At 40.0% G+C, this 27,825-nt stretch overlaps 1 protein-coding gene and 2 pseudogenes across 3 annotated transcripts; all 3 read right to left on the bottom strand.

Annotated features, from left to right (window-relative positions):
* Positions 1 to 4,294: 4,294 nt before the first annotated feature.
* LOC111337635 (uncharacterized) lies at positions 4,295 to 17,905 on the bottom strand. The gene is made up of 6 exons (XM_088733202.1): positions 17,772 to 17,905; positions 15,461 to 16,418; positions 9,778 to 10,315; positions 7,931 to 8,127; positions 6,410 to 6,820; positions 4,295 to 5,868 (listed from the first exon to the last, which is right to left on the bottom strand). The coding sequence occupies exons 2-6, from the start codon at positions 16,411 to 16,413 to the stop codon at positions 5,472 to 5,474; spliced, it is 2,496 nt and encodes an 831-aa protein (XP_088589328.1). The 5' UTR covers positions 16,414 to 16,418; positions 17,772 to 17,905; the 3' UTR covers positions 4,295 to 5,471.
* Positions 17,906 to 21,479: 3,574 nt separating this feature from the next.
* Positions 21,480 to 24,128, bottom strand: LOC111337632 (uncharacterized; annotated as a pseudogene). Its single transcript, XR_015992061.1, has 3 exons — positions 23,929 to 24,128; positions 22,743 to 23,108; positions 21,480 to 22,166 (listed from the first exon to the last, which is right to left on the bottom strand). The product of XR_015992061.1 is annotated as an uncharacterized LOC111337632 (transcript).
* A 34-nt stretch (positions 24,129 to 24,162) lies between these two features.
* LOC148723222 (uncharacterized) lies at positions 24,163 to 26,180 on the bottom strand (annotated as a pseudogene). The gene is made up of 2 exons (XR_015991704.1): positions 25,230 to 26,180; positions 24,163 to 24,815 (listed from the first exon to the last, which is right to left on the bottom strand). The product of XR_015991704.1 is annotated as an uncharacterized LOC148723222 (transcript).
* Between the last annotated feature and the right edge of the window lie 1,645 nt (positions 26,181 to 27,825).

Here is a 27,825-nt window from a genome sequence, read left to right on the forward strand (position 1 = left end):
ACATTATGGTATATTGGCTGATATACCATAATGGCTAAGCCAATAAAAAGTCTTGAATTGTATTATCCAATGATCTAGTTTTTAATGAATATGTATATACCAGAGCTATATCTAACTGCAGACAGTACCGTTTCGGCCTTCTGGGCCTCATCAGTGCAGTGCTGATATATATACAGTGCAGGGCTGATATATATACAGTGCTGATATATATAAATATATACAAGCGAAATAGGCAACGTAGGATCCAGGACAGTGCTCGACAATGAAGGAGCGATTACAGTAGCAAATGGACTACTCAAGTTATGTACATATGGATTTTAATACAGCCGGTTTCGTAGACCAACAAAAGTTGATCCACTCATCAGTTAAACTCCATGCACACTGAGGCATCGTGACGGTTAACTCTAACTCAACAACGTGATCACATGACATTGTTTAAAAAATTCAAATCTTGAAAACCATGCGCGCGCCGATAATAGCGTTAAGAATACTTGAGAATATATTTTCGCCGATGTCTACAATTTGATATTATTTCACTTCGCTTGTTTAAAGAGGCTTCATGTGGATAAGACAAGATAAAAAATTTCTCAGTGAGGCATAAATTGCAACGTTTTGTGGCATTGGAATATGCTCTAGCCCTAGCAATAATTTTCCATGAAATCGAATAGTCTTCCCTCTTCTCTTTGAGTTTCGACAGGTACTTGCACAGCTCTGTGTCATTTCGCCGTCTCTCGTGGTTGAATGACATTCGGTGGTTGCGCCATCTAGTCTCAAAATCTGTCGCTGTGAGGCCAACGTACGTTTCAGTTTCCTCCCAGGTAGCGACTGTGGCTTGGTAAACAACCTCGCTTTGCAGACATTCCCCTCCTAAAGGGCATTCGTTTTCGTTCCTGCTTTTGCACAATCTTTGGGGGCGGCTATCTTCGGACATTTTTGCGTTCCTGATTGTCGCCTTGTTATGCCCGTCTATGATCTGTTTCATATAGGGTGTGCATGAGTAACTCAGTTTAATGGTGTTTCTATTGAAAATTTTCCTCAGTTTGTGGGTGACTGGAAAGCACTTGTTAATAAGGTTAATAAATGCTCTGCCAATGTTGGTCTGAACGTTTCTGTTAAATGGTGGGTTAAACCAAATTATGTTTCTTCGCCTTTTGGTTTGGTATTGTGGTCGGTGCGGTTCCGGTTCAGTGAAGTGCAGCTTGTATGTGTAGCCACTCTTGTGTAACGCGTCTTGGTAGGGAGGTGCGGCTTTGTTAAACATGTCTTCGTCAGAAGAGATTTCAGAAAGTCTTTTATTAACTGCTTCGGGGATGTTTCGTAGTATGCAAGGTGGGTGGTTAGACTTGCTGTGTACGTATAGAGGGGTAGTTGCTGGTTTTGAATAGGGTCGGAATCTGCTGGTAGTCAGGTCAAGCATTACATCGAGAAAGTTGATGATTTTCTTGTTTGCCTCGATGGTAATTCTAAGGTTGTTTTGGGCAAATATCGTGCAAATCTGTTTTTTAATTCCTCCACTTGTTGGGGCGTCTGGTTTATAACTGCAAGGCCGTCGTCACGGTAAAGTCCGATGTTAATTTCTGGTATAATCGCAAACACTCAAAAACTATAAAGCCAATTTTTGTTGATTGGGCAGTACTTAGAGGCAAAGCGATCATCTTGTTGACAAGTTAGACACCCAGTCTGCCAAAATTGCTGAGCGACTCAAGTTAGACGACCGCATTGAGAAATTGGCTAAGGAAGATGCATTCATCACCTTGAAAGACCATAAGCCCAGTTTTTAAAACAATCCATCATGCCGCTTAATAAACCCTTCTAAGCCTGAAATTGGGAAAATCAGTAAGCATCTCCTCGATGAAATTAACAACGTTATCATCACCAGCAGTAAAGTAAACCAGTGGAAAAACACCTCAAGTGTCCTCAAATGGTTTTAATAGTTTAGAAAACAAGAGCTCTCTTTCATTCATCTGTTTCGACGTTTGTGAATTCTACCCCTCCATCACTGAGAAGTTGCTTTCCAAAGCACTAGATTTTGCCTCTAAGAACTGCCCAATCAACAGCCATGAGCGTAAAATTATCTTGCATGCAAAACGATCTCTGCTATTTAACGATGATCGCCCATGGGAGAAAAAATCTACCAGAAACCTCTTTGATGTTACGATGGGGTCCTTCGATGGAGCGGAAACGTGTGAGCTAGTTGGATGCTTTCTCTTATCAATTCTTACTGAGAAGTATGGTCAAAATATTGGTTTATACCGGGATGATGGTTTGGCTGCCCTCAATGGAACACCGCAGGAAATAGAGAATATCAAGAAAGGTTTTTGCAAAGTCTTCCGCGACAATGACTTAAAAATCACAGTCGAGGCTAACATCAAATTAATTTTGTAGTCGTCACGCTTGACCTCTCAAGTGGGAAGTATTACCCTTTTACAAAGGAAGGCAACATCTCGCTGTACGCGCATAAAAAATCTAACCACCCACCATCCATTCTGCACAACATCCCTGAATCAATCAATAGGAGGCTCTCCGAGATATCTTCCGACAGGGAATGCTTCGATAGCGCTAAACCTATTTATCAAGAAGCTCTAAAAAAAAGTGGGTATAGCTACACCCTGTCATTCAACGCTGCATCAAACAAGGCACCACGTCCACGAAGAAACAGGCAGCGGAACATTACTTGGTTTAACCCACCATACAGCAAGAACGTGGAAACTAACGTCGGAAAATGCTTCCTTGCACTTATTGATAAGCATTTCACAAAAACTCATCCTCTTCAAAAAATTTTCAACCGGAACGCCCTTAAACTGAGCTACAGCTGCATGGGCAGCATTAAAACTCTCATATCTAACCACAACAAATCTGAAATCCGGAAACTTGCACGCACTAATGATCGAGCTAGGAAAAGCTGCAACTGTAGAAAACCTGACATATGCCCCATAGATGGAAGCTGTAACATGGAAAGCATAATTTACCAGGCAGAGGTCACCACAGAAACCGCAAAGGAAACGTACATTGGTCTCTGTGACACCGCTTTTAAAATGCGTTACAGGAACCACTTGTGTTCATTCCGAAACGAACGTTACAGGCATGTTACTGAACTTAGCAAATGTATATCATGGGAGTCTTAAAGATAAGGGTCCAGTTGTTCAAAGGCCGGTTAGCACTAACCCAGGGTTAAATTTTAATCCAGGTTTCTAAATTTCTCTGATCAAAAGGCGTTTTGGGATAATTTTCGTAATTCTTTCTAGGAAATTCAATCATCAAATTGTAGACAAATGGAATTAAACTAAATTTTCTTTCAGAGCTTTCAGATCTGAAATCAAATTTCACACTAACCCTGGGTTATCTTAATCCAGCTTTGAACAACCCGGCCCAGGACACTAAGTTTAATATTAAGTGGTGCAAGGTGAAACAAGCTAGTTCGTATTCCAATGTAGCTAAAAGATGCAATTTGTGTTTGTGGGATAAATATTTTATCATTTGTAAACCGCAGATGGCAAGTTTAGACAAAAGAAATGAGCTGACATCAGGTTGCAGACATGTCAGGAAATTCCTGTTAAAGAACGTAACGTTACGATAGCGCTGCAGTATGTTGCGCGCGCATGTACACATTATTCTGTCTTTTAAATTTCGGTGGATTGTAACCGTTATTTCTGGCAGTTGCCTGACGATTGCTTCGCAAGATGCATGAAACTCAGAGTTGCAGTAAAAGTTCAAGTAACCTAAATCTTGAGGTATAATTATTCATAGCTCTAGCCCTGCTATTGAGCACTTTTTAGTAGATGATGATCTCATTCCGCTATTTTGGTTATGTATATATATATATATATATATATATATATATTACGAGAGGAAAAAAGGACGTAACTACATTTCCCGACAAGCCTGTTTCGTGAATCGCTTCACTCTTCAGGGGTATATATACATATATATGTATATAAACATAAAAAACCTTATCCTTGAATCGGAGAGTGCTCTACAATCATGGAGCTTTGTAAACAAATATTTAGGAATATAAAAATTAAAACTTCGCACTAAAACTTCGCACTACAGATCTTTTTCGAAAGGGTTAAAAGTCCTCTCTCGTCAAGTGGACGAGAGGACTTTTAACCCTTTCGAAACAGATCTGTAGTGCGAAGTTTTAATTTTTATTTTCCTAAATAATTGTATATATATATACATATATATATATATATATATTATACAAGAGTATTGAAAAGAATATATCACTGAAGCTCAGGCAGAAATCTAAAGCTTGAATTGCTGCGATTGTTTATAATCATGTAAAAACAAGAACCGTGAAAACAGTTAAAATTTATTGCTTTCGAAAGAGTAAAGAGCTCTCTATCAATTCTTGTTAAACTGTTGTACTGACCATTGAAAAAAAAGGTTCTACTTCTTAGATTACGCACACTTTTAATTATTATTATTTAAAAACTTTACCCGTTACTATTAGAGAAAGGAGACTAAAGCAAAGCAGCCGAGGATCACTCAAGTGTCAAACAATATTGATAAAACAGGAAGTGCAGGTCACAAAGAAGTGATTGTTCATTCCGGTTAAAGCGGTTTGCAGTTGGCACCTTTAGGCTTTCTTCCTAAAATTGTTGTTATGATTGAAAACCATAAGTGACTTGGTATTGGCCACTGCGGATACCAAACAGCTGGATTAGAATAATATGAAGCTAAGTAGTTATAATAGCACGTTAGAATAATCACTTCTTACTTATGCCGTTTCATCATTCAGAGATGTTAACTTGGTTGTTGTATTTCAAGGTTATTGCTACAACTTGATTGGTCAACAGTATAGTCCAGTCATTCCATTCAGTGAGATCATTCAAATCAGAGAAAACTCACTCTTTCACACCACATAGATACTAAAAGATTTAGTTTATATACTTCAATACACCGAAAAATGGTCTGAAATTAAACTCCTGACGCGCGATTTTGTCCTATTGGCTGCTCGTAAAAGAATTGTACTTGCTATTCACTACCAAACTAGCCAATCAGCGCGCGCGAAAAGCACTATAGTTTGATTTTTCCCAAAAATTAAGGTCACTACTGGGCTTAGACTTGCCTATCTCCAATTTATATGTAACGTACAAAATTACCCAAGTACAAACCCGAGAGGAATAATGCAGAAATACACTGGCTAAGAAATAGAATACAAATAAAAAAACCGAGGCCTGCAAAAGTCATTTTACATACCATGTGACCTGTGTACACAATGTGTTTTGCTCTTTAACTCCCCTGAGTGATCGAATCGGAGTTTCTCCTTACAATATCAATACACTATCAAGCAGACAAGTGAGGAGAATAAAGAAAAAAATCAATCAGGGATAATCAGTTGATCTGATACCAAATTCTCCGAAATAACATCATGAAAACTGTATGGCAGACGGTAAGGAGAATTACTAATGAGATCTCGGGAGTGAAAGAGTTAGCTACATACACACAGACTCTCAGTTGAGTCACAATTACACTTCAGAGATGTCGCGGTTATCCTTGAGAAAATGAGCAGCTTCCGCTTCGACGCATGCTCGAAAGCCTTCACGATGATAGGCGGAGAACATTAAAGGTGTGAAGAATTGATTGGCTGTGGAGTGATTCGGGAACTTGTGGCATAGGAACTCAGACAAACTGCTCAGGCAGGACTTTTTGTTACAACATGCACAACAGCAGAAGGTCAACTTGTCGACGTCCTCTTCACTCAGATATGGGCTATTCCCCCAGCCACGTTTCTCGAGATGGAGACCAAACTCTTCCCAGGTTTTGACCTCGCTGTTTTCACCTTTTCGTGGATCTCTTGGCCGTATCAATAATATTTCGCCTTCTCCAACTTTGTTGCTGTTTTTGTAATATTCGACTTTAAATCTAGTGGAAAAAAGAAACAATGAATCGACAAACTACTGTTTTGAATTCAAGAGCTGATAATTTTCATTGAATGTTATGTTGTTTTGTGTCGTGTTGAAATTCTCTTACTTTCATAGTGAAAACAATCTATTACTTCAGCAAGATACAAAACCTCGAAAGAGGCAGCAATATACCAAGGAGAAACGACGCTCGCTGAAGAGGATTGCATTTGACAAACTCGATCCTAAACGTCTCCCGATACTCAAACGGTAATGTGGATCAGATAATTAAGAAGAGACTCGCTATCCCTAAGAAATAGAAAATATTGGGACCTAATTCTCTCTTGCGCCAACTCAAGGCCATATTCCCCACTAGGTATACCCAGTTTCAATTTCAATGATTTTACTCTGTATTCTCGGAACCTCGACTATCCGCTCGAAAATGTGGGGCTTACCCTGATTGACGGTCAGAAGGTGTCGGTAGATTCAGACCTGTTTAAAGCGGAACTCGACGACAAAGAGGAGATGGTAATAAATTAAGGAGTAGCTACATAGACACGTACTTGAAATGTCGCGGTTTCTTCTCTTCTTTCCTCTTTCCTTCTTCTGGTTGCTGAGGTTTCTTCTCTTCTTTACTCTTTCCTTCTTCTGGTTGCTGAGGTTTCACGAAGTTCTCCAACAGGTCTGAAATGACGTCACGACCACCCTGGCCAAGAAAGGAACAGTTCAGGTCTCTACGAGCGAGCATTAGTGCTTTCAGTAGGCATTCTCCATACTCATTTTCATTAGAATAGGAACCACCATCCACCACGATAATTTTCTTGAGTTGTTTCTTTAACAATGGCAAAATACCAAGATTTTCCACGTGGCCTCCATCGCTGAGTAGCATCACGGGAGGAGGCATGGGTCCGATGTTGTCAATGGAAAGGCCTTCTCTCACGAACCTCACAAAGGACACGTGCACGATGAACCACCTTGGAAAACAATAAAATATGTATAAAAGGGGGTAAGTTTCTGAAAAAAATGTGGTACTGCGTCATACCCGTGACGTTAGTCCATCGTCATAGCGAGATATATTTGAGGAAGGAAAGTTTACTGAACTCACGAATAGTCGTTTTTTTCAAAAACTGAGTGACGTTGAACTTTACCCTTCAGGACTGCATTGGTTTTACTCAAAATCCTGGACTGCCTTTTAAACCAACCAGATGTAAAACTAAGGAGGACAAACTTTGCCCTGTTCATTTTTCTTGCCTTGAGGCTGGTTACATTGAACGATTTACCACGAGTTCCCACGGGTTCGTTCAGATATTTCCTTTTGCGCAGATAAGCATCACTGACTATTTTGGTTTGGGTCTATTGACACACCATCGTAGTGTACTTACACAATAATTACAAATAATTAAGAAGAATAAGCTACCTTTCCATAACATCAAGATATGTTTCGATATTCTAGTCTTCTTGGATAGAGACGAATAAATGGAGGTCTCGTCTCCTGCAGGGTTAGGGGCAGGCCCGTGGGGACTCCCATATGAAACAGACGGGGATGCTCGTCGTAAGTTTTAAATTTAACCCCTAAAGGAGACCATCTGGATGTGGCTTAAGCAAAGTTTGACCCCCAAAAGAGACCACTCATGTTCATGAATTGTCTCTTTGGCACTTGGTAAAATAGAAAACTAGTTAATGTTGAGGTAATACGGTAAAAAAAAAACAAGTTAAAAAGAAAATTTTCCTTCTGTTTCTCTTCGCGTAATTCTGTATTTCTTCGCGGAACCCTAAACGAGACCTTGGCGGCTTAAAATATTGGCGCTTTGCCTGGAACACCCTAAGCGAGACCAAAATCCAAAATTTACACCCCTAAGCGAGACGACGAGCATCCCCGTCTGTTTCGTATGGGAGTCCCCCCCGGGGGGGGAGGCAGGAGACGTTAATGTCCCACGCACGAGACTACTCTGGGATGGATGTCCTCCCCTGGGGTGGGATGGGTGGGTAACAGGACCCCCGTTGATACCACTGTTTACTACACTGACGGGGCTATCCTGTATAAATATAGATGTCTACTCTACTCTACTCTACACAATCCTTACCTGGCTATCTTCTCCCATGTCTTTGAGATCTGAGCTCCTGTCTCAGCGAGAGCTCCAATGAGAGCCAACAACAGGTGAAATACAAAGAATGTGAATACTCCAGCCTTAATGGAACCCTCATCCCTTTCATTATAGTAAAACGCTGGTACGGCGATCAATGGAAGACCACGGAGAATATTGATGAGAATCGGGAGGAGCTGTTGAAAAGGAAAAAGATACCTGAAAGCTTGAAGTGTTAATTGGTGCCAGAATCCAGGAAGCCCCCTTACTGATATTGTTAGGCATGGTATGTACTTTCCGAGTAAATATCTTGCTAAGGGAAGATCGGTCGTCATCAATCACGAAGGTGGATGGGGGGGTTTGTAAGATTTTGGTTGAGTCACACTAAAGTTTACCGGATCCTTCCATAAGGCTCTGTAATATTCTGATGCCGGCAATTAGTTGACAGTCCCTTTTAATAGCAATGCAACAATTTTAGGACTGCAATCTCCTTTTGTGATACAGCAATATGGACGGTAAGATGATATTATGTTAAAGAAGCTGTAGATTTAATGTAAAATGGGAAGCAATTGAGTTTGTTTGTGAATGTGAACATTTTCGAATAACTGACGGCGCCGTCAAATCAGCTCATTTTATCCAACGTTGAAATTTGATTAAATCACACTGAATCGTTTCCCCAAAAAATCCTTTGGAGATCGAAAAGAACCACACTTCACCTTCCAAAAGCCAGATTTTCAGTCGATTAATTTGTATAGCACATGGTTAAATAACGGGTTACTTTTGACCTATTTTTAATCATGTTAGAAGAAGGTCGGTTAAATTCAACGAAAGGCTAACCCTCGAAGGGCTAACGCTCGAAACGTCAGCTTTTGTAATCGTTACGGTGGCCAATTTACCATTTCAACTTTGTTGATATATCCAAATTATTTCGTTATTCCCACCGACGCAGCCCCAAACGGTTTCTTTCGAAACTATCAGCCTTTATAAATTCAATTAGATTGTGTAAATAAACCATCAAGAATTGCTCAAATTGCTGTCAACAAATGTATTGATGTTGTTTTTCAAGATTTGGTGGTTTTTATCGGTCCAAGTGTTTTCAAATCATGGCGTGACGCTCCGAGATTTGTCTGAAATTTTGAGCTTCAAAAGCGGCATTTGGTCGAAATTCAGTTATTATCGATTTTCTCGAAAATAAATCGATATTCAGCCAAACAAAGTATGCAGTGCTTTGTTTCACCATAAGGCCTACCTAACTTGAGAATATGAGCCGAAACGATTTTTTGGCTGTTGCTACCAAATGTTTGACCGTTGATAACATTCGCTCTTAATGATACTGTTAGGCATATTTATGGTATTTACTTTCCGAGTGAATATCGTGCTGAGGGAAGATCGCTCATCACTGATCACGAAGGGGAAGGGGAGGGGGGGGGGGGGGAAGTTTGTAAGATTTTGGCTGAGTTACACTAAAATTTTCCAGATCCTTCCATAAGGCTCTGTAGTATTCTGATGCTGGCAGTTAGCTGATAGTCCTTTTTAATAGTCCCTCGTTATAAACTGTTAACGACGACTGATCGCCACATTGTACCCTTAATAAACCCTAAAATTCCCTAAAACTCTTGCGCCAGCCCCCCCCCCCCCACCCTCAAAGCGATGAACAATAGCTGGTCCTTTATTTTTCCTGGTCCGTCAGAACGACTTATCTCAACTGCAGTAGGGTACACTCAGCATGGTATGTACTTGCCATGCGAATATTATGTTTGGAGACGAACTTCCTGGGAAGACCATAACTCCTTCTAGGGTTATTGTAAGACGTAAGTTATCTGATTCATAGTGGGGCAACCTCTTACCTTCATGAACCATGGCTCTTTTTTAATTGCATCGAGGTTGCTGATCACTGAGGTTCCCATTTCGAGCCCAAGAATCGTGGAAATTCGTAATACCTGTAGGTTATCGTCGTACCCGGAAATCGCTGCTGCAGAAGTCGCCATGGCGTCTGACAACTCTATATCTCGAGGGCTCAGCTTATCCTGAAATGGATCGGCAGTCGATGAACCTCGATCTAAACGCTCTATTGTGGTAGGTGACATTGTCAAGACATCATCATCCGTGTCAAAATCGGCAGCTTTCTTCCAGCTGTGGACAGTCATGTTTGATATATATTCAGGCTCCATGCCTCTGAGATCTGCCAGGTTCAAAGATCCTTTCTGAGCTGGCTCAATGCCATAGTCCAAAGCATCACAGCTACTTCTATGATTTCTAGGGCGGGACCATTGTCTCCTTTTTCTATCCAGACACGTCCCCAAAGGATGGAAAAGTTCGCGGAGTATTTCCAGGCATCCCTTACCTGAACTTTCCTTTGAGTAAAATGCCTTCTGAAGTCTCCATCTGCAAATTAGCAGAGTTTAAAGTGATTCAGTTGGTAATAATTTCATTAAAAACATTCTCGGTTGAGAGGTCTGTGTCCGAGACCTGGCCGGGTCAATATATATATATCTTATTATTAAAAACTGGATCATTGGATAATGCAATTCAAGACTTCTTATTGGCTTAGCCATTATGGTGTATCAGCCAATATGCCATAATCTACAAATATGGTAAGCGTACGCGCCAGCTTAAAATAAAAAGGGAGCTAAAAAATCCAGTTTCTTCTTACAAAATAATTATTTCTTGGGAGCGTTTTTAATAAAACAATTATTCCACTCGCGCTTGTTGGATATGAGATGATTATAGCCAACTCGGCGCTACGCGCTTTGTTGGCTATCTATCATCTCATAACTAACGCGCGCTCGTGGAATAATGGTTAATTAGACATTTGTTGTAAAAAATACAAATAACGAGTTAAAATACTCAGAGATACTACGCAACAAAATGTCTAATAAGTTATTTATTATCCAACACGCCAAATTGTTATTTCAGTGCGGGCGAATTTCGCGGATATTCTTTTACGGGAAGCGCGTGACAGAAGTATGTGAAGCGGAACGGAATTGGCACGTTGTCGTGTTGCTGTTTCCACTTTCTTCTAGAAATGAAAAAAATTTTCTGATTGTCTAACTGTTTTTCTTCGTTCGATTCATCTAAGAAACTTGGATATATATTTTCCAGCCATTCCGACTCTTCGTCGTCAAAAATGTGACTCAAATTGTCCGCCATTTTTTTTCGCAACTTCAATCCAATTCTTCGCTTGCGCGATGCGAGAAAACTTGTCTAACCGGTTCTCTGGAGTACAAATACCGCGTGATATTTGTACTCGTCTATGGCGCTATTTGCACTCTGAGAGAAAATAAATATATCTTATTATTAAAAACTGGATCATTGGATAATGCAATTCAAGACTTTTCATTGGCTCAGCCATTATGGTATATCAGCCAATATACCATAAACTACGATATGGTAAGCGTACGCGTAAGCTTAAAATTAAAAAGGAGCTAAAAATTTAATAAAATTGAATAATTTAATTCAGCGTTTTTAATAAAACAATTATTCCACTCGCGTTTGTTGGATATGAGATGATTATAGCCAACTCGGCGCTACGCGCCTTGTTGGCTTTCTATCATCTCATATCCAACGCGCGCTCGGGGAATAATTGTTAATTAGACGTTTTGTTGTGTAGCATCGCTGAGTATTTTTACGAGTTGTGTCGTATTTTGAGGAGCCCGTAGGGCGAGTCAAAATGCAAATAACGAGTAAAAATACTCAGCGATACTACGCAACAAAACGTCTAATAAGTTATTTATTATCCAACACGCCAAACTGTTGTTTCTGCGAGCGAATTTCGCGGATATTTGTTTACGGGGAGTGCGTGACAGAAGTATGCAAAGCGGAACGGAATTGGCGCGTTGTTGCGTTGCTGTTTCTATTTTCTTCATTAAATGAAGAAATTTTCTGGTCGTCAAGCTATTTTTCTTCGTTCGATTCATCTAATGAACTTGAATCTATATTTGCCAGCCATTCTGACTCTTCTTCGTCGGAAATATGATTGAAATTGTCCGCCACTTTTTTTTTTCCGTAACTACAATCCAATTCTTCGCTTGCGCGATGCGAGAAAACCAGTTTAACCGGTACTACGATAGACGAATACAAATACCGCGTGATATTTGTACTCGCCTATGGCGTTATTCGTACTCGTCTTGGTGTAGTCGGCTACACCTAGACGATTACGAATAACGCCATAGGCGAGTACAAATATCACGCGGTATTTGTACTCGTCTATTGTAGTACTGGTTAAACTGGTTTTCTGGCTACACTTAGACGAGTACGAATAACGCCATAGGCGAGTACAAATATCACGCGGTATTTTTACTCGTCTATTGTAATACCGGTTAAACTGGTTTTCTCGCATCGCGCAAGCGAAGAATTGGATTGTAGTTACGGAAAAAAAAATTGGCGGACAATTTCAATCATATTTCCGACGACGGAGAGTCAGAATGGCTGGCAAATATAGATCCAAGTTCATTTGATGAATCGAACGAAGAAAAACAGCTTGATGACCAGAAAATTTCTTCATTTAATGAAGAAAATAGAAACAGCAACTCACCAACGCGCCAATTCCGTTCCGCTTCGCATACTTCTGTCACACACTCCCGTAAATAAATATCCGCGAAATTCGCTCGCAGAAACAACAGTTGGGCGTGTAGTTGGATAATAAATAACTTATTAGACGTTTTGTTGTGAAGTATCGCTGAGTATTTTTACTCGTTATTTGTATTTTGACTAGCCCTACGGGCTCCTCAAAATACGACACAACTCGTAAAAATACTCAGCGATACTACACAACAAAACGTCTAATAAGATATATCTATTATCCAACTACACTCCGTAGCTCGTGAGCGGGCAGTATTCTATAAATCATACGATCTGATTGGTTCCCAGAGCGGGGAGTATTCTCCCATTCGGCCCACTCACAGCGGGCGGTATTCCTTTCGCTTGAGTCATTTTGCAGAACATCTCAAGCTTCGTTGCAATTTTTCCCAAATATATCTCATTTTGCTGGCTGGGCAGAATTTTTAATCAAAGACTTTGGTCACGACCTTTTGGCAATAACATATCAAACTGTTTCCCCACTGCGATGGACATCTTTTTTTTTGTCGGTTCCAGCCTGGCGCGGCCGCTAACCCAGATGCCCTCCTGAGCAAATTTTCAAAATGGCGGACAAGCCAAAGAGAGAGATAAGAGAACCAACGCGATTCTGCAACGAATACTCAGCATACACCCCTGTTAAAAAGGTCATTTCACAGAGAAAAGATACAAAATTGTATGATGTTGAAGTCACGGAGGTTGACAAACCCAACAAGAGACTGAAAATTCACTACATTGGCTACAGTACACGCTTCGATGAGTGGACACCCTTCGGGGTTCTGTCCTCATGTACCGGTTCACAAGAGCCAATACAAAAGACCAAACAATACACAGTAGCTAACCGATAACTCCTAAACAAAGAAAGAACAATGGTAATTCCCTTGTGAACCGGTAGACCAGGACAGAACCCCCTTCGGAGACGGTGAAGCATCTGAACATTTTCCTTCGAAATTGTATAGATTAGTAGGCTGCAACAAAAATTTATTGGACGACTTTTAGGGTGAAAACAGCAATCTAACCTGAAAAAAATGTATTTATTCCGAATCTTTCGGAAAATAACTTTACAAATCTTACTTGTTTATCTCGTAAGTAAACGATGGTGAAGCGCTTTCCGAGCTACCCGATTCTTCTCCCACTTCTTTCATGCTTATAAAACAGGAAACGAGCAAAAGGAGGAAGGTGTGGCTGTTTTGACTAGCCATTTGACGAGGTTCAATCTGCTCCTTGTTAGACAATTTACATATCAAAACAAAGGAAATTTGTTCTTCTCTTTGATTTTGGCGGTACATTTTCAATTTGCGCTTGCGTAAGAGAGAAATCGCCCAAGACTCCTTGCTCGGTATTGTTTTGACCACAAACGCCTTCTTAATTTTCACGGACCCGCTCGGGAAAAGGTGAAAATGACGAGGGGAAAACTTTACTTTGTAGTACGAAAATACGCAAAATGGAAAGCCATAATATTATAGTTCAATATTTCGGTGGTACATTGTTAACTTTTTATACAGAGAGTCGGGAAGATGATATAACATCCAAAAATCGCACTCGATTTGAGTGGGCCGATAAAGTGGGTGTGGTCACGAAATTCAGTAAGAGACTATTTGTACCCCGTGAGTTTGATATGAACAGTATTTCTTTCTTCTCTCTCGCTTTCAAATCTCTGGTTTTTCCACAAAAATTGATTTCGAAATAAAGTTTGTGGTAGAAATTTCTTTCTAAATATTGAAACGCGGCCTTAAAAAATCCATCACAAAAAGTAACTCAGAAAGTAAAAACGAGAGGTAGTTGCAGTTAACAATTACGTTATTATATTATAACTCTCATACGTTAATATCTGGATTCTTCAACATTGTGTTCGTTCGTGAAACGTTGAGCGATTTTTTGAGTTCTTCTATAAATACACTAAATACTATTTATTTGCAAGTCCCTTGAATTTGGACATTTCTATCGTAAATTTCACAACAGAAACCGAAGGAATGCGATGAATAAAAGTCGCATTTAATCCCCTTGCGTCTAGCTGGAAAGAGTCTCATTGACTTCAAGTGTCTTAACGGCCAACAGGGTTTTTATTCTTTTGGTATCTCTATAACTTGTAAAAAAATATTCTCAAAAAAAAAAAATCGATTCTGACGCCTCTTCACCCTAAAATCGAGTTTTAAAGTTACCGCTTCGGCCACGCCCAATGAAGTTGATCATGTATGGGAAGATTTGTGATGAGTGACGTCACTCTAGGAACGTCTCAAGCGTCGTGTTGTTTCTTTGCTTGACAAACGCAGTACTTATACAACACATCTAACGGGTATATTATTGTCGCTGTAAACTCTTTACCTTACTGAAAAAAAAACAGTGAAATGAACCACTGGCGGGATTTGGCGCGTTCCTGACTTGACGTCACGACCCATTCTGAACCCAATCTCTTTTTTGCCCCGACTCACGGTCACCTTCAATGGGCGTGGCCAAAGCGGGAAGTTTAAAGCTCGATTTCAGGGCGAAGACTCATCAGAATCCAACTTTTATTTAAGAATACTTTTTTACATGTTAAATACATATCAAAACTATAAAAACCCTGTTGGCCGTATAGACACTTTCAGCTTTTCGGTGAGTACCGCCCGAGGCGGGCGGTATCCAAGAACTCGGGCACAGTTTTTCCCAATACGGACCTCTCGGCTGGTGAATAACATATATTTCTTGGGCAAAGCGCTTTACTCTCACAGTGCCTTTCTCTCCACTCAGGAGTCAAAATGAGTACCAGCGAATGAATTGTCAGAGAAGCCTGATGGAATTCCCTGGGTAACCTTGCGATGGACTAACGTCTCCTCCAGGGGGGATTAGTAATACTCCTAGACGCTTCATGCTTAGGAAACCGGGATAAACTTCGGCTGGGTGGGTCACTGGGCTCGAGTACAAAACTTTACTTTTCTATTCTGCGGATAAAGATTACCCTTTTTTAAGTCTTACCTGTTGAAGACATGAACGAGCCTCCTCCGTGATTGTGCTAGGTAAGGTACAAACCATATGATAAACCCAGAGGCAAAGAGTAGCTTATTAAAGAGCGATGAAGAAAATACAACACCGACAATCTCGGCTTCGTACACTTTCCAGTAGATAATATAAGAATAGAGATAGATTATAATGCCGTAGGATGTTTTATTCCTCAGCAAGGGAAGGACAAACCATAAGACCACACCAATCACCACAATAAACGTCCGACTCCATAGAGGGATTTTAATAAAAAAATCGTTGATTGCAAATGGGAGGAAAGTAAGAGAAAGAAGTAAAAAGGAAATTATTGAGAAAAGTCTAAAATACTTAGACTTCTTCTTAGACAACTTTTGCGAAAGAATGTAAAAGATGACAGACATGACGACCAGAAATGAAAACAGGGTAATCTTAGTGAAAGCTACGGTTCCTTGACGAGAAAGACAGTGTTCCCGGATTTGTTGCGTCGTAGCGCTTGGGTTACTTGGAGAAGGAGTTGCCGCAACGTGATCACAATCAACCTTAGCGCGAAGTAACTTTCCGAGGAGGTAATCGATGATAAAGGCAAGTGGAAATGCGTATGATCCATATATGACAATCGGTTCAATGAAGGTGACAGCAAGTACAAGGAAAAGCATTGCAATCGTATCAAGAATTCCTTGACATGGCTTCTCCCAGTTACAAAAATAACCTGCTCTTTGTCGCATGTTGTCAAAGAACTCTTTATGCCATTCTTCGCTGTTCTCTGCTTCCTCCTCTTTTCTGAATTTCCAATCCAGAAAGGCTGTGCCTGTGTAACCACCTCCTGACACGCAGCTCAGGTAGTCTACTTTTGCTTCATCTTTTAGCAGCCTGCGCAGGACGCCAGAACATAACGCCGCTGACCGAATGCCGCCACCGGAAAAAGCCAAACCAGTTTTTTTAGACGCCATGTTGCCTGAAAGATTAAAAATTGTTATCACTTCTAAACGCCAACAGAACCGTACCAGATTTTAGATCCAAACTTTCACGATCTACGCACAATATCAATTTGGTGGTCGAAAGATCTTATCCTCTCGTCTTTACAGAAAAAAAGATGTCCTCCTTCCTTAAAATATTTGCACAGCACTGATTTCCGTTTGGCTCATTAAAAATATTATACTTTTAGGTTTAAAACTCGTCAAATTGTCATTTTGTAAACCGAAGTACCTGTTTGTCTTAAGTCCAAATTTAGACGATACCAAACATTTTGGTATTTAAACCTAGTAGGGGACTTATGTCCTATTGTTTATATACCAGTACTTTGTACAAATCCTTAAATAATAAATGAATAAATAACATTTGCTTTGGGTTAAGTTGAACCTTCTATTTTAATTAGCGACCAATTATCAGAAGAATGATACAACTTGAGGATATTGCATATGGGCTGTATTAGCCCTTTAACCGTCAAAAGTGTTTAACATGTAACTTCTCCCATTAATATCCATACATTATCCAACAGGCAGATAATAAGAATAAAAAACTGACTTATCAGATGTTATCCTGATCTATTACCAAATTCTTATAACATATTTACGGGAAATGTGTAGCAGTTAGAGGGGAGAATTAGCAATCAGATCTTGGGAGGGAAAGGGCTGATCGAACTTTTTTCGGTCACCTAGAATCCACCGATCGAAATTCCATCTTCGACATGCCGAAGACAAAAGCGAGTCAACCTTCGTGGACGATGAACAAAGAGTAGAGACGGGAAATAAAATTTTAGCGCACAGTGCAATCGTTGAGACATACGATCTGCTCAAACATAAAATATAGACAACAGATAAGGACCGTCTGTTCCAGAACACAATTTTTAAAAAATTGAATTAATTCAAATTACTAGGTAAGTGCGACATAATTACAAAACGGAAACTGTGTCGCGTCATCAGCGCACCGTTGTGTGCGCATTGCGTCAAATGAATTTAAAAACTGCTCGAAGGGAACTATTAATAAGAAGAGTTTAGAGATATTTTGCCTTATATGTATAGCAAATAATTTAGGTTTAGGGGCGATACGTTTTCGTAGATGGGTCTCTCTTTTTGACTGTCAGCGACAATCGATGGTAGCAGGGTCGGCATAGCTGCCTATTATCAACCCACCATTTTAAGAACCAACTCTTTTTTCTTTAAACAGGGACATTTGCGAGCAATCTGTGAACTCCAGAAGGATGGGAATATACGTGGAATATGAAAAGGGACAGAGCTTTGCATAGATTAAAAGTGCCTTCCTGTTGAGCTCCAGCATAGCTGATAAAATAAATCTGAAGCATACATACCGTTCCTGTATTGACAGACGTGTCGCTGAACTGACCAGCCTTAAAAAAAACCACGACTGATACTGTTCACCGTTCGAACTGCAGATACGTGTAATCATCTGTCACTGGCCGGACGCCAAACCGATAATATTCCGCATTCTGAACTTAGCATAGTACAAATAAAAGGAAGTCAATCCACAGGCAGTTAACGACACTAAAGTAACTACTTCCCGTCACCAACAACATGAGATCTAGATGCCGACATGCTTGTATGTAGAGACTCTTCTCTACCTGATATGGCGACGAATTTCTTTTATTCTATTCTTATCTTCCCTCTTTCTCTGATTAGGAAATGTGGGTGCCTTATTCCTCAGTTTAACACCTTAACATCAGTATGCAAGTTCAGTCGCAAATGTTCGCCATGCATTTCCTGTGGCACTTACAGGGAGAATTTGAAAAAAAATCAAGAGCTTATTAAGTCGCACGATCATTTCCGGCCATTATTCTCATGACCTAGATAGCTGATTGATGAGGTGATATTGTTGGAAGAAACTAGATGCGTATCGCTCTTAGATCGTTAAAGGTTGAAGCACCCATGCCTGAATATTAATTTTTTTTCCCACGTTTGAGCTTGATGACTTATTCTTCGATGTGCTGTCTTCCGTGAAGTGTTTACATCAACCTCACGAGTTTCTCGGTCAGTTTTTAATAATAGCAGTCTCCCAAAAGAAACATCTGGTTAGCTTAGAAAGCCCTGAGGACGGGGTTGGTGTTTGCATCGACTTAAGAAGGATTCGTTCTAATAGGCAACGAGCTATGCAAATAGTTGCTCCAAAGTTTCGGTTGAAATCAAAACCACAGAAATTGATACTGGGAAGGAAGTTTCCCAGCAACTTTGTAACTTTCTTTTATTTGGTGGCCCTTCAAAGTATCATTATAGCCTACCCAACTAAAAAAAAAGCCAAAACGAAGTGAATAATGCCAAAATTCAGAGTTGTCTCAGCTTAGGTCATTGTTAGTTATCGCATCTTGTTTGTGAACAAGACATGGACGACGGACGCAACCGTTTGGAAAGGGAAAGAACGAGAGACGCGAACCAAGTCGGCAAGCGCTAGCCGAGTATAACCATCAATTTTAACTTTTTTTACTCGAAAAAGCTTCATCGCTATTTACATAAGCATCAAGTATCGATTACGCACGTAACCTTCAGAAAAAGGCCTTGACTCTTGCTAATTTATTCATGTGCATTTATGGCTCTAGAAACAAAAAAATAGAAGCGACATAGCTCACTGAGCAAGCGATAGAACTGGTAAGTTTTCGAGTACCGCCACTAGTCGATGAACAAAAAACTTCCCGCCGCGCGACCTCGCGCCAACCGCTTCTCGTGTTTCAGCTCACTGCTTGGGATTTCAAGTTCGTACATTTAATAGAGTTTCAATAAAGGAAAAACCTAAGGCCCAAAAATTTTCAAGTAAGACTGCATCATGAATATCCGCCTTCACAGGGCCTCCATCGTCAGAAGAAACACTTGAAAACTACTGGTACTGTTTACCACTCACAACTGAAATGAAGAGGGTGACCTTTACGTAAGGGGACGTAAATCAGACAATTTTCCATATTCTTGAATAAGAAGATCTCAAAGAAAAGGATATCTGACAGTAAAATGCATTCAAACAAGTATGAACTTTCCTTCTAGAATCACGAGAGAAAGCTTTCCCTGTTCCCTTTTAGTGATTCCATCATCTGGCACCTGTAGCACAGCTGAGTTACGGTTCAAATTTCTCGTCAAAATCAGCCTAAATTTTCGTTTTCATACTTGTCAGTATTTGCTGCCCTTACCTATCCAGAACTTTTATGGGTGTGCCTTTGCGTAATTTGGTGTTTTGACCCTACGAAAAGGTTACTTTTGGATAACATCGAAAGATTAAAAAAATGGAAACCTTTTAAAAATTCTACCTGCTTTTAGAAAAGGAAGATGCGAAAATAAAACGGTTGAAGTTCATCTAAATGTCAAACAATATTAATGAAACAGGAAACAAGGGTCACAAAGAAGTGATTGTTCCTTCCGGTTAAATGGGTTTGCGGATGGCTCCTATAGCTTCCTTTCTGATGCTGTTATGATTGAAAACCATAATAAGTGACTTGGTATTTGCCATTTCGGAAACCAAACAGGTGGAATAGAATGCCACGAGGCGAAATAGTAATAACAGTGAGTTCGAATAAGCAATTTTGTTCCATGTCCTTTCATCATTCAGAGATATAAAAGCGGTTGTTACATTTCAATGCGATTGTTCGGTCAACCGTACAGTCTCATCATTTCATTAAAAAATTCAAATCGTTTCACTATCCTGAGGATTCATAGCGAGATATTTCAAGTCTTAGAAAACTCTATCTTTTTATCAGAATTTGAACTATACTTTTGGACGTTATAGATTATCAGCGGCTCAGTTTTTAGCGCCAGTGGGACAGTACACGTCACGTCCTTGTAATTGAACAGCACGCTTCATTTACAGGCGTCATTTGCATCGGTAATTATTGTCTTTGTGTATCTGTTTAAACTTCTGGTATTCTGTTTCTCGATTTTTGTCAAAGCTTTGATTAACTGGTAATAGGACTTTGTGTCGCCCGATTCTACTTATAATCATACTCCTGATTGACAGGTCAGATTTTTATAATCACAATTTATTACAAAATTGATCATATGCGATTAGCGTCTTAGTTTAGCTGCTTTATTTCCCATTGATTATTCTGTCGAGTTGTCAAAATCGGACAGTGTAATCTGTACTTATGTTTGTGCATGGATTCGTCGATGTTCAAGCAAAACAGCTTGACTCTGCCAAGGTTAGATGATATTTTCTGTAGGAAAGCTTGAGGGAATATTTTGTTGAATTACATGTGACACAACGGCAAAATGGGTGCGCATCCTTGTAACGCGCGAAAATTATACGTGCGCAACCGAATTGGAACGACAGTATTTATATAGTGAACAGTATAGCGGCAAATTGGCGGCATTCTTAAACTTTCCATTGTTCGTTTCCATTTTGTGGAGATAAGCTAAAAGCATAACAGATAGGCTATCCGTTTTCAGGAAAGTCTCTAACAGGCGTAAATTTAGGGACTGAAGAGGAGCGTCCGTAACATGGCTACTAAGTTCGTAGCGACTGCTGTCGCTTTAGCTGTCTAGTTAATTTCAAAAATAGTTAAAAGAATGCAACACACCGCAGACCTTTCTCCTTACAACAAACTTTATCACTTGTCCTCTTGGTTCGTACTATAACAGTCCAAATAAAGGGGAAAACGATGTTATTTCCTTTCCCCGACAAAGTTCATTCACGCTAGAGTCATAAAATGCTCCGTAAAAGCTCCAAACTCGGTAAGCTTGCGCACTCATTTTGCCGCTGTGTCATTACATGTGAGATACAGTGTCGCATACTTATCGGAAACAATGATTTTTTGAAGCGACGTTTAAACGATGTATTTGCCTACAACATGAATGATCACAGGATTTATAAATGAACAATTAAGTGACTGACTCACCCAATTACTAGTTTAAAGAAACTGGCACTCACTCTACCAATCGATTGAATGGATGCATAAACGAATAAATGAATGAATGAATGAATAGATGGATGGGTAAATAAATACAGGTATGGACAAACGATGAATGAATAAATGGAATAATGGAAGTAAGAATTAATAAATCTATGGATAATCGAATGAAGCAATGAATAAATTGATGAATGATTGTTTTAATAAAGCGAGAGATACTACAACTGATTAAGCTTATTCAATGTATTTGGTGACCATGGTTACAGCACTTTACTTAGTTCATTCTCGGTTGCAATCAGTCCTTTGAATAAAGAAAAAATGTCAATCAGGGATAATAAATTGATCTGATACCAAATTCTCCGAAATAACATCATGAGAACTGTCTGGCAGACAGGTAGGAGAATTACTAATGAGATCTCGAGAGTGAAAGGGTTAGCTACATGCACACAGACTATCAGTTGAGTCACAATTACACTTCAAGGACATCGTGGTTATCCTTGAGAAATTCAGCAGCTTCCGCTTCCACGCATGCTCGGAAGCCTTCACGATGATAAGCAGAGAACATTAAAGGTGTGAAGAATTGATTGGCTGTGGAGTGATTCGGGAACTTGTGGCATAGGAACTCAGATAAACCGCTCAGGCAGGACTTTTTGTTGCAACATGCACAACAACAGATCGTCAACTTGTCGACGTCCTCTTCATTCAGATATGGGCTATTCCCCCAGTCACGTGCCTCCAGATGGAGACCAAACTCTTCCCAGGTTTTGACCTCGCTGTTTTCACCTTTTCGTGGATCTCTTGGCCGAATCAATAAAATTTCACCTTCACCAATTTAGTGGTTTTTTTTTGTAATATTCGACATTAAATCTAATGGAAAAAAGAAACAATGAATAGACAAATTATTGTATTGAATTCAAGAGCTTGTAATTTTCATTGTATTTTATGCCGTTATAGCAGTTTTGCCACAACGGTAATTTTTCTGTCGTGAAGAAATTCTCCTTATCTTAAAAGAGAAAACAATCTATCACTTCGACAAGATACAAAACTTGGAAAGAGGGAGTAGTATACCAAAAAGGAACGACGCTCGCTGAAGAGGATTGCAAATGACAAACTCGATCCTAAGCATCTCCCGATACGCAAACGGTAATGTGGATCAGATAATCAAGAAGAGACTCGCTATCCCAAAGCAATAGAGAATATTGGGACCTCATTCTCTCTTGCGCTAACTCAAGATCATATTCCCCACTAAATCGTAATAGGCATACCCTGTTTCAATTCTATTTTACTCTGTATATCTCGGACCCTTGATTTGCCGCTCAAAAGTCCGGGGCTTTCCCTGATTGAGGGTTAGAAGGCGTCGGTAGATTCAGACCTGCTTAAAGCGGAACTCGACGACAAAGAGGAGATGGTAATAAATTAAGGAGTAGCTACATAGACACTTACTTGAAATGTCGCGGCTTTTTCTCTTCTTTCTTCTTTCTTTCTTCTGGTTGAAGCTTCACGAAGTTCTCCAACAGGTCTGAAATGACGTCACGACCACCCTGGCCAATAAAGGAACAGTTCAGCTCTCTGCGAGCGAGCATGAGTGCTTTCAGTAGACTTTCTCCAGACTCCTTCTCATTAGGATAGTAACCACCATCCACCACAATAATTTTCTTGAGTTTCTTCTTTAACAATGGTAGAATACCAAGATTTTCCACGTAGCCTCCATCACTGAGTAGCATCACGGGAGGAGGTATGGGTCCGATGTTGCCAATGGAAAGGCTATCTTTTGCGTACTTTACAAAGGACACATGCACAACGAACCACCTTGGAAAACAATATGATAGGTATAAAAGGGGGTAAGTTTCTACATAAACTGTGGTACTGCGTTGGTCGGAGGTATTACAAGATGATTTGGTTTTATCTGATGATGTATATTGGCCACCGTAAAGAGTTCCTAAACCTGACGTTAGTCCATCATCATAGGGAAATATGTATGCAGAAGTAAAGGGTATCTGACAAACAGTAGTTTTCAAACTTTGAGTGACAGTGAACTTTACCCTTCACCATGATTTGAGAGGACTCAGGTCGTATGGCGATTCACAAAGAAACAAAAAAGCATATGATCAAGAAAGCTTTCATTACACTCAGCTTCCAACTAGGATTAACCTGGTAACTAGTTTTTAGGCATGGACTGTTTGGATTTCTTCATCTTGCCATCATTGAGAACGATTTCAATGGAGCGTTAAAAGAATACCACGACTCCATTGGTTTTACTTAAAATTCTGGATCACTATCTGAACCAATCAGTTGTAAAACTAAGGAAGACAAATTTTGTCCTGCTAATTTTCTTGTCTTTGAGGCCGGTCGCTCTGAAAAATTTACTATGAGTCTTCTTGGCGGGCTCCTTCAGATATTTCGTTTAGTTCATCTTAGTATCCAGTCGGATTTAAAACTAAGGAAGACAAATTTTGTCCTGCTCATTTTTCTTGCCTTGAGGCCGGTTGCATTGAAAGATTTACCCCGGGTCCCCACGGGCTCGTTCAGATATTTCCTTTTGTACAGATCAGCATCACTGATTATGAGTATTTTGGTTTCGGTCTATCGACACACCATGGTAATATACTTAGATTTACACAAGCTTTACCTCGCTATCTTATCCCATGAGCTTGGGTCCTGAACTCCTGTGTCAGCGAGAGCTCCAATGAAAGCCAACACCACGTGAATTGCAAAGAATGTGAATACTCCAGCTTTAATTGACTCCTCATCCCCTTCATTACAGTAAACCGCTGGTACGGCGGTCAATGGAAGACCACGGAGAATATTGATGAGAATTGGGATAATGATCGGTCATTATCGATGACGGGGTGGGGGGAGGGGGGCTTGGAAGATTTTGGTTGTGTCATACTAAAATTTACCAGCTCTTTCCATATGGCTCTTTCATATTCCTATGATCCTCTCCTTATTGGCAGTTAATTGACAGGGCAACCTCTTACCTTCATGAACCATGACTCTTCTTTAATTGCCTTGAGGTTACTGATTCTTGAGGCTCCCATTTCGAGTCCAAGAATCGTGGAAAGGCGCAATACTTGGGGGTTATTTCCGTACCCGGAAATCGCTGCTGCAGAGGTCGCCATGGCGTCTGATAACTCTATATCTCCAGGGCTCAGTTTACCCTCAAATGCATTGTCAGCTGATGGATCTCGATCTAAACGCTCTATCGTGGTAGGTGACATTGTTAAGACGTCATCATCCGTATCAGAATTGGCATCTTCCTTCCAGTTATGGAGAGTCATGTTTGATATATATTCAGGCTCCATGCCTTCGAGATCTGCCAGGGTCAAAGATCTTTTTTGAGCTGGCTCAATACCGTTGGGCAAAGCATGAAAGGTATCTCTCTTATCTCTATAGCGAAACCATTTTTTCCGTTGTCTCTCCAGATATGTCCCCAAAGGACTTAAGAGTTCGCGGAGTACTTCCAGCCATCCCTTACCTGAACTTTTCTTTGAGTAAAATGCCTTCTGAAGTCTCCATCTGCAAATTGGCAGAGTTAAAAGTGATTCAGTGAGTTATCATGTCATTGTCACATTCTGCGGATAAGGGAGACGCGGTGGCCTGGTAATAAGTGTACTAGACTCTGGGTCGAGAGGTCTGGATTCGAGACCTGGCTAGGTCAGTGTGTTGTGTTCTTGTACCAAACAATCTACTGTTGCGGTGCCTCTCTCCACCCAGGAGTCTAAATGAGTACCGGCGAATTTTCAGGGAAGCTTGATGAAATTCCTGGGGTAACCTTACGGTGACCAACATCTCTTCTAGGGGTGTAGTAATACGCCTGGTTACTTCATGTTAAGGAAACCGAGATACACTTTAGCTGGGTGGGCCATTTGTCTCGAAAACAGACTTTACCTTTCCATTCTACGGAGAAGATATTACTGTTTTGAGTCTTACCTGTTGAAGACATGGATGAGCCTCGTCCGTGATAGTGCCAGGTAAGGAACAAACCATATGATTAACCCAGAGGCAAAGAGTACCTCATTGAACAGCTCGAAAGAAAACAGAACACCGACAATCTCGGCTTCGTACACTTTCCAGTAGATAATATAAGAATAAAGATAGATTATAACGCCGCAGAAAGTTTTATCCCGCAGCAGAGGAAGAACAAACCATAGGACCACAGCAATCACTACAATAAACGCCCGACTCCACAGAGGGATTTGAATAAAGAAATCATTGATTGCAAATGGGAGGAAAGTAAGAGAAAGAAGTAGAAAGGAAATTATTGAGAAAAGTCTGAAATACTTAGCCTTCTTCTTAGACAACTTTTGCGACAGAATGTAAAAGATGACAAACATGACGACCAGAACTGAAAACAGGGTAATCTTAGTGAAAGCTACGGTTCCTTGACGAGAAAGACAGTGTTCCCGGAGTTTTTGTTCGTAGCGTTTGGGTTACTTGGAGAAGAGGTTTCCGCTAAGTGATTACAATCCACTTTGGCGCGAAGTAACTTCCCGAAGAGGTAATCGATTATGAAGGCAAGTGGAAATGCGAATGATCCATAAATGATAATTGGCTCAATGAAGGTGACTGTAAGTACAAGAAGGAACATTACAATCGTATCAAGGACTCCTTGACATGGCTTCTCTCAGTTACAAAAATAACCTGCTCTTTGTCGCATGTTGTCAAAGAACTCTTCATGCCATTCTTTGCTGTCGTCTGCTTTCTTCTCTTTTCTGTATTTCCAATCTAGAAAGGCCGTACCTGTGTAGCCACCCCCTGACACGCATCTCAGGTAGTCTACCTTTGCTTTACTCTGGAGCAATCTACGTAGGACCCAGAACATAACGCCGCTGACCGAATGCCACCACCAGAAAAAGCTAAACCAGTTTTAGTAGTCGCCATGTTGCCTGAAAGATTAAAAACTTTTTATTAGTTCTAAACACCAACAGAACCGTAGCAGATTTTAGATCCAAAGTTATATGATCTACGCATAGTATCAGTTTAAAACTGCTGGTTGAAAGAGCTTATCCCCTCGTCTTTACACAAAGAAAAAATTTCTTCCTTAATATATTTGCATTGCAATGATTTCCGTATGGCTTATTAAAAATATTATACTTTTTGGTTTAAAACTCCTCACTTACGTCGAGCATACGTAGCGTCAAATTGTCATTGCACTAAACGAAGTACCTGTTCGTCTTCATTCCAAATTCATACGATACCAAACACTTCTTTGGGTTGAGTTGAACTTTCTATTTCAATCAGTGACAAACTATCAGAAGAATGACATAACTCGAGGAAATTGCATAGCGTGTTAGCCCTTTAACTTCCAAAAGTGTTTAACATGTAACCACTCCCAATGATATCCATACATTATCCAGGAAACAGGTAATAAGAATACTATAACTCGTCAGGTAGCTTTTATCCTGATCTAGCACCGAATACTTTAAAGTGCACCTAAACCCAAAATTTTTTTTTCGCTTAACGAAATAAGCTTATTTTTTGGAGTATTTCTGTGCAAAAATTTTTTAATTTGCTCAAATCTTTAATTTTCTATGCCCAGTCAAAATACGGAAAATCGGCCGCCATCTTGCCCTACGACCGAGTTTAAAGAAGAATGGCTCTAGCGGGTAATGTGACGTCAAATCGAGAACACGAAAGTCTGCATCTCACACATTTTCACTTGTTTGGGAAGATTGTCGTCGATATTGTCCGAAATATGCCGACTAGGTGTGTTGTATGAAGAATGTATGAAGCGCGATACCTCTTGCAAATTTCGCACGTTGCTACATCCTTCTACAACACACTTAGTCGGCATATTTTCGGACAATTATCGACTACAACCTTCCCAAACAAGTGAAAATGTGTGAAATGCAGACTTTCGTGTTCTCGATTTGACGTCACATTACCCACTAGAGCCATTCCTCTTTAAACTCGGTCATGGGGCAAGATGGCGGCCGATTTTCCGTATTTTGACTGGGCATAGAAAATTGAAGATTTGAGCAAATAAAAAAATTTTTGCGCAGAAATACTCAAAAAAATAAGCTTACTTCGTTAAGCGAAAAAATTTTTTTGGGTGTAGATGCACTTTAATATAACGAATTTACCAGGAAATGCGTAACAGTTAGAGGGGAGAATTAACAATCATCGTGGGAGTGAAAGGGATAATCCAATTTTTTTTTTCGGTTATACATGAGGACGCCAAAAAACGAGTTAATATTCGTGGATGGTGAAAAAATAGTAGAGACGGAAAAGAAAATTTTAGCGCGCAGTGCAATCGTTGAGATATGAGATCTACTCGGACATAATATATAGACAACAGATATGGATCGTCTGTTCAAGATCACAATAATTTGTAAACATTGAATTAATTCAAATTACTGCGCAAATGCGTCATAAATACAAAACAGAAACTGTAACACCTCATGACGAGCTTTGCTCAAGAAAAAAATTCTCAGCAGGCATCGTAAACTGATGCCGAGGTTTGGGGAAGAAGGTGTTGGGTGGATGTCATCGCATTAATTACACCACAATGTAATTACACAGATTA

The sequence above is a fragment of the Stylophora pistillata genome, chromosome 9, assembly GCF_964205215.1.
Source record: "Stylophora pistillata chromosome 9, jaStyPist1.2, whole genome shotgun sequence".
Classification (NCBI taxonomy): Eukaryota; Metazoa; Cnidaria; class Anthozoa; order Scleractinia; family Pocilloporidae; genus Stylophora; species Stylophora pistillata.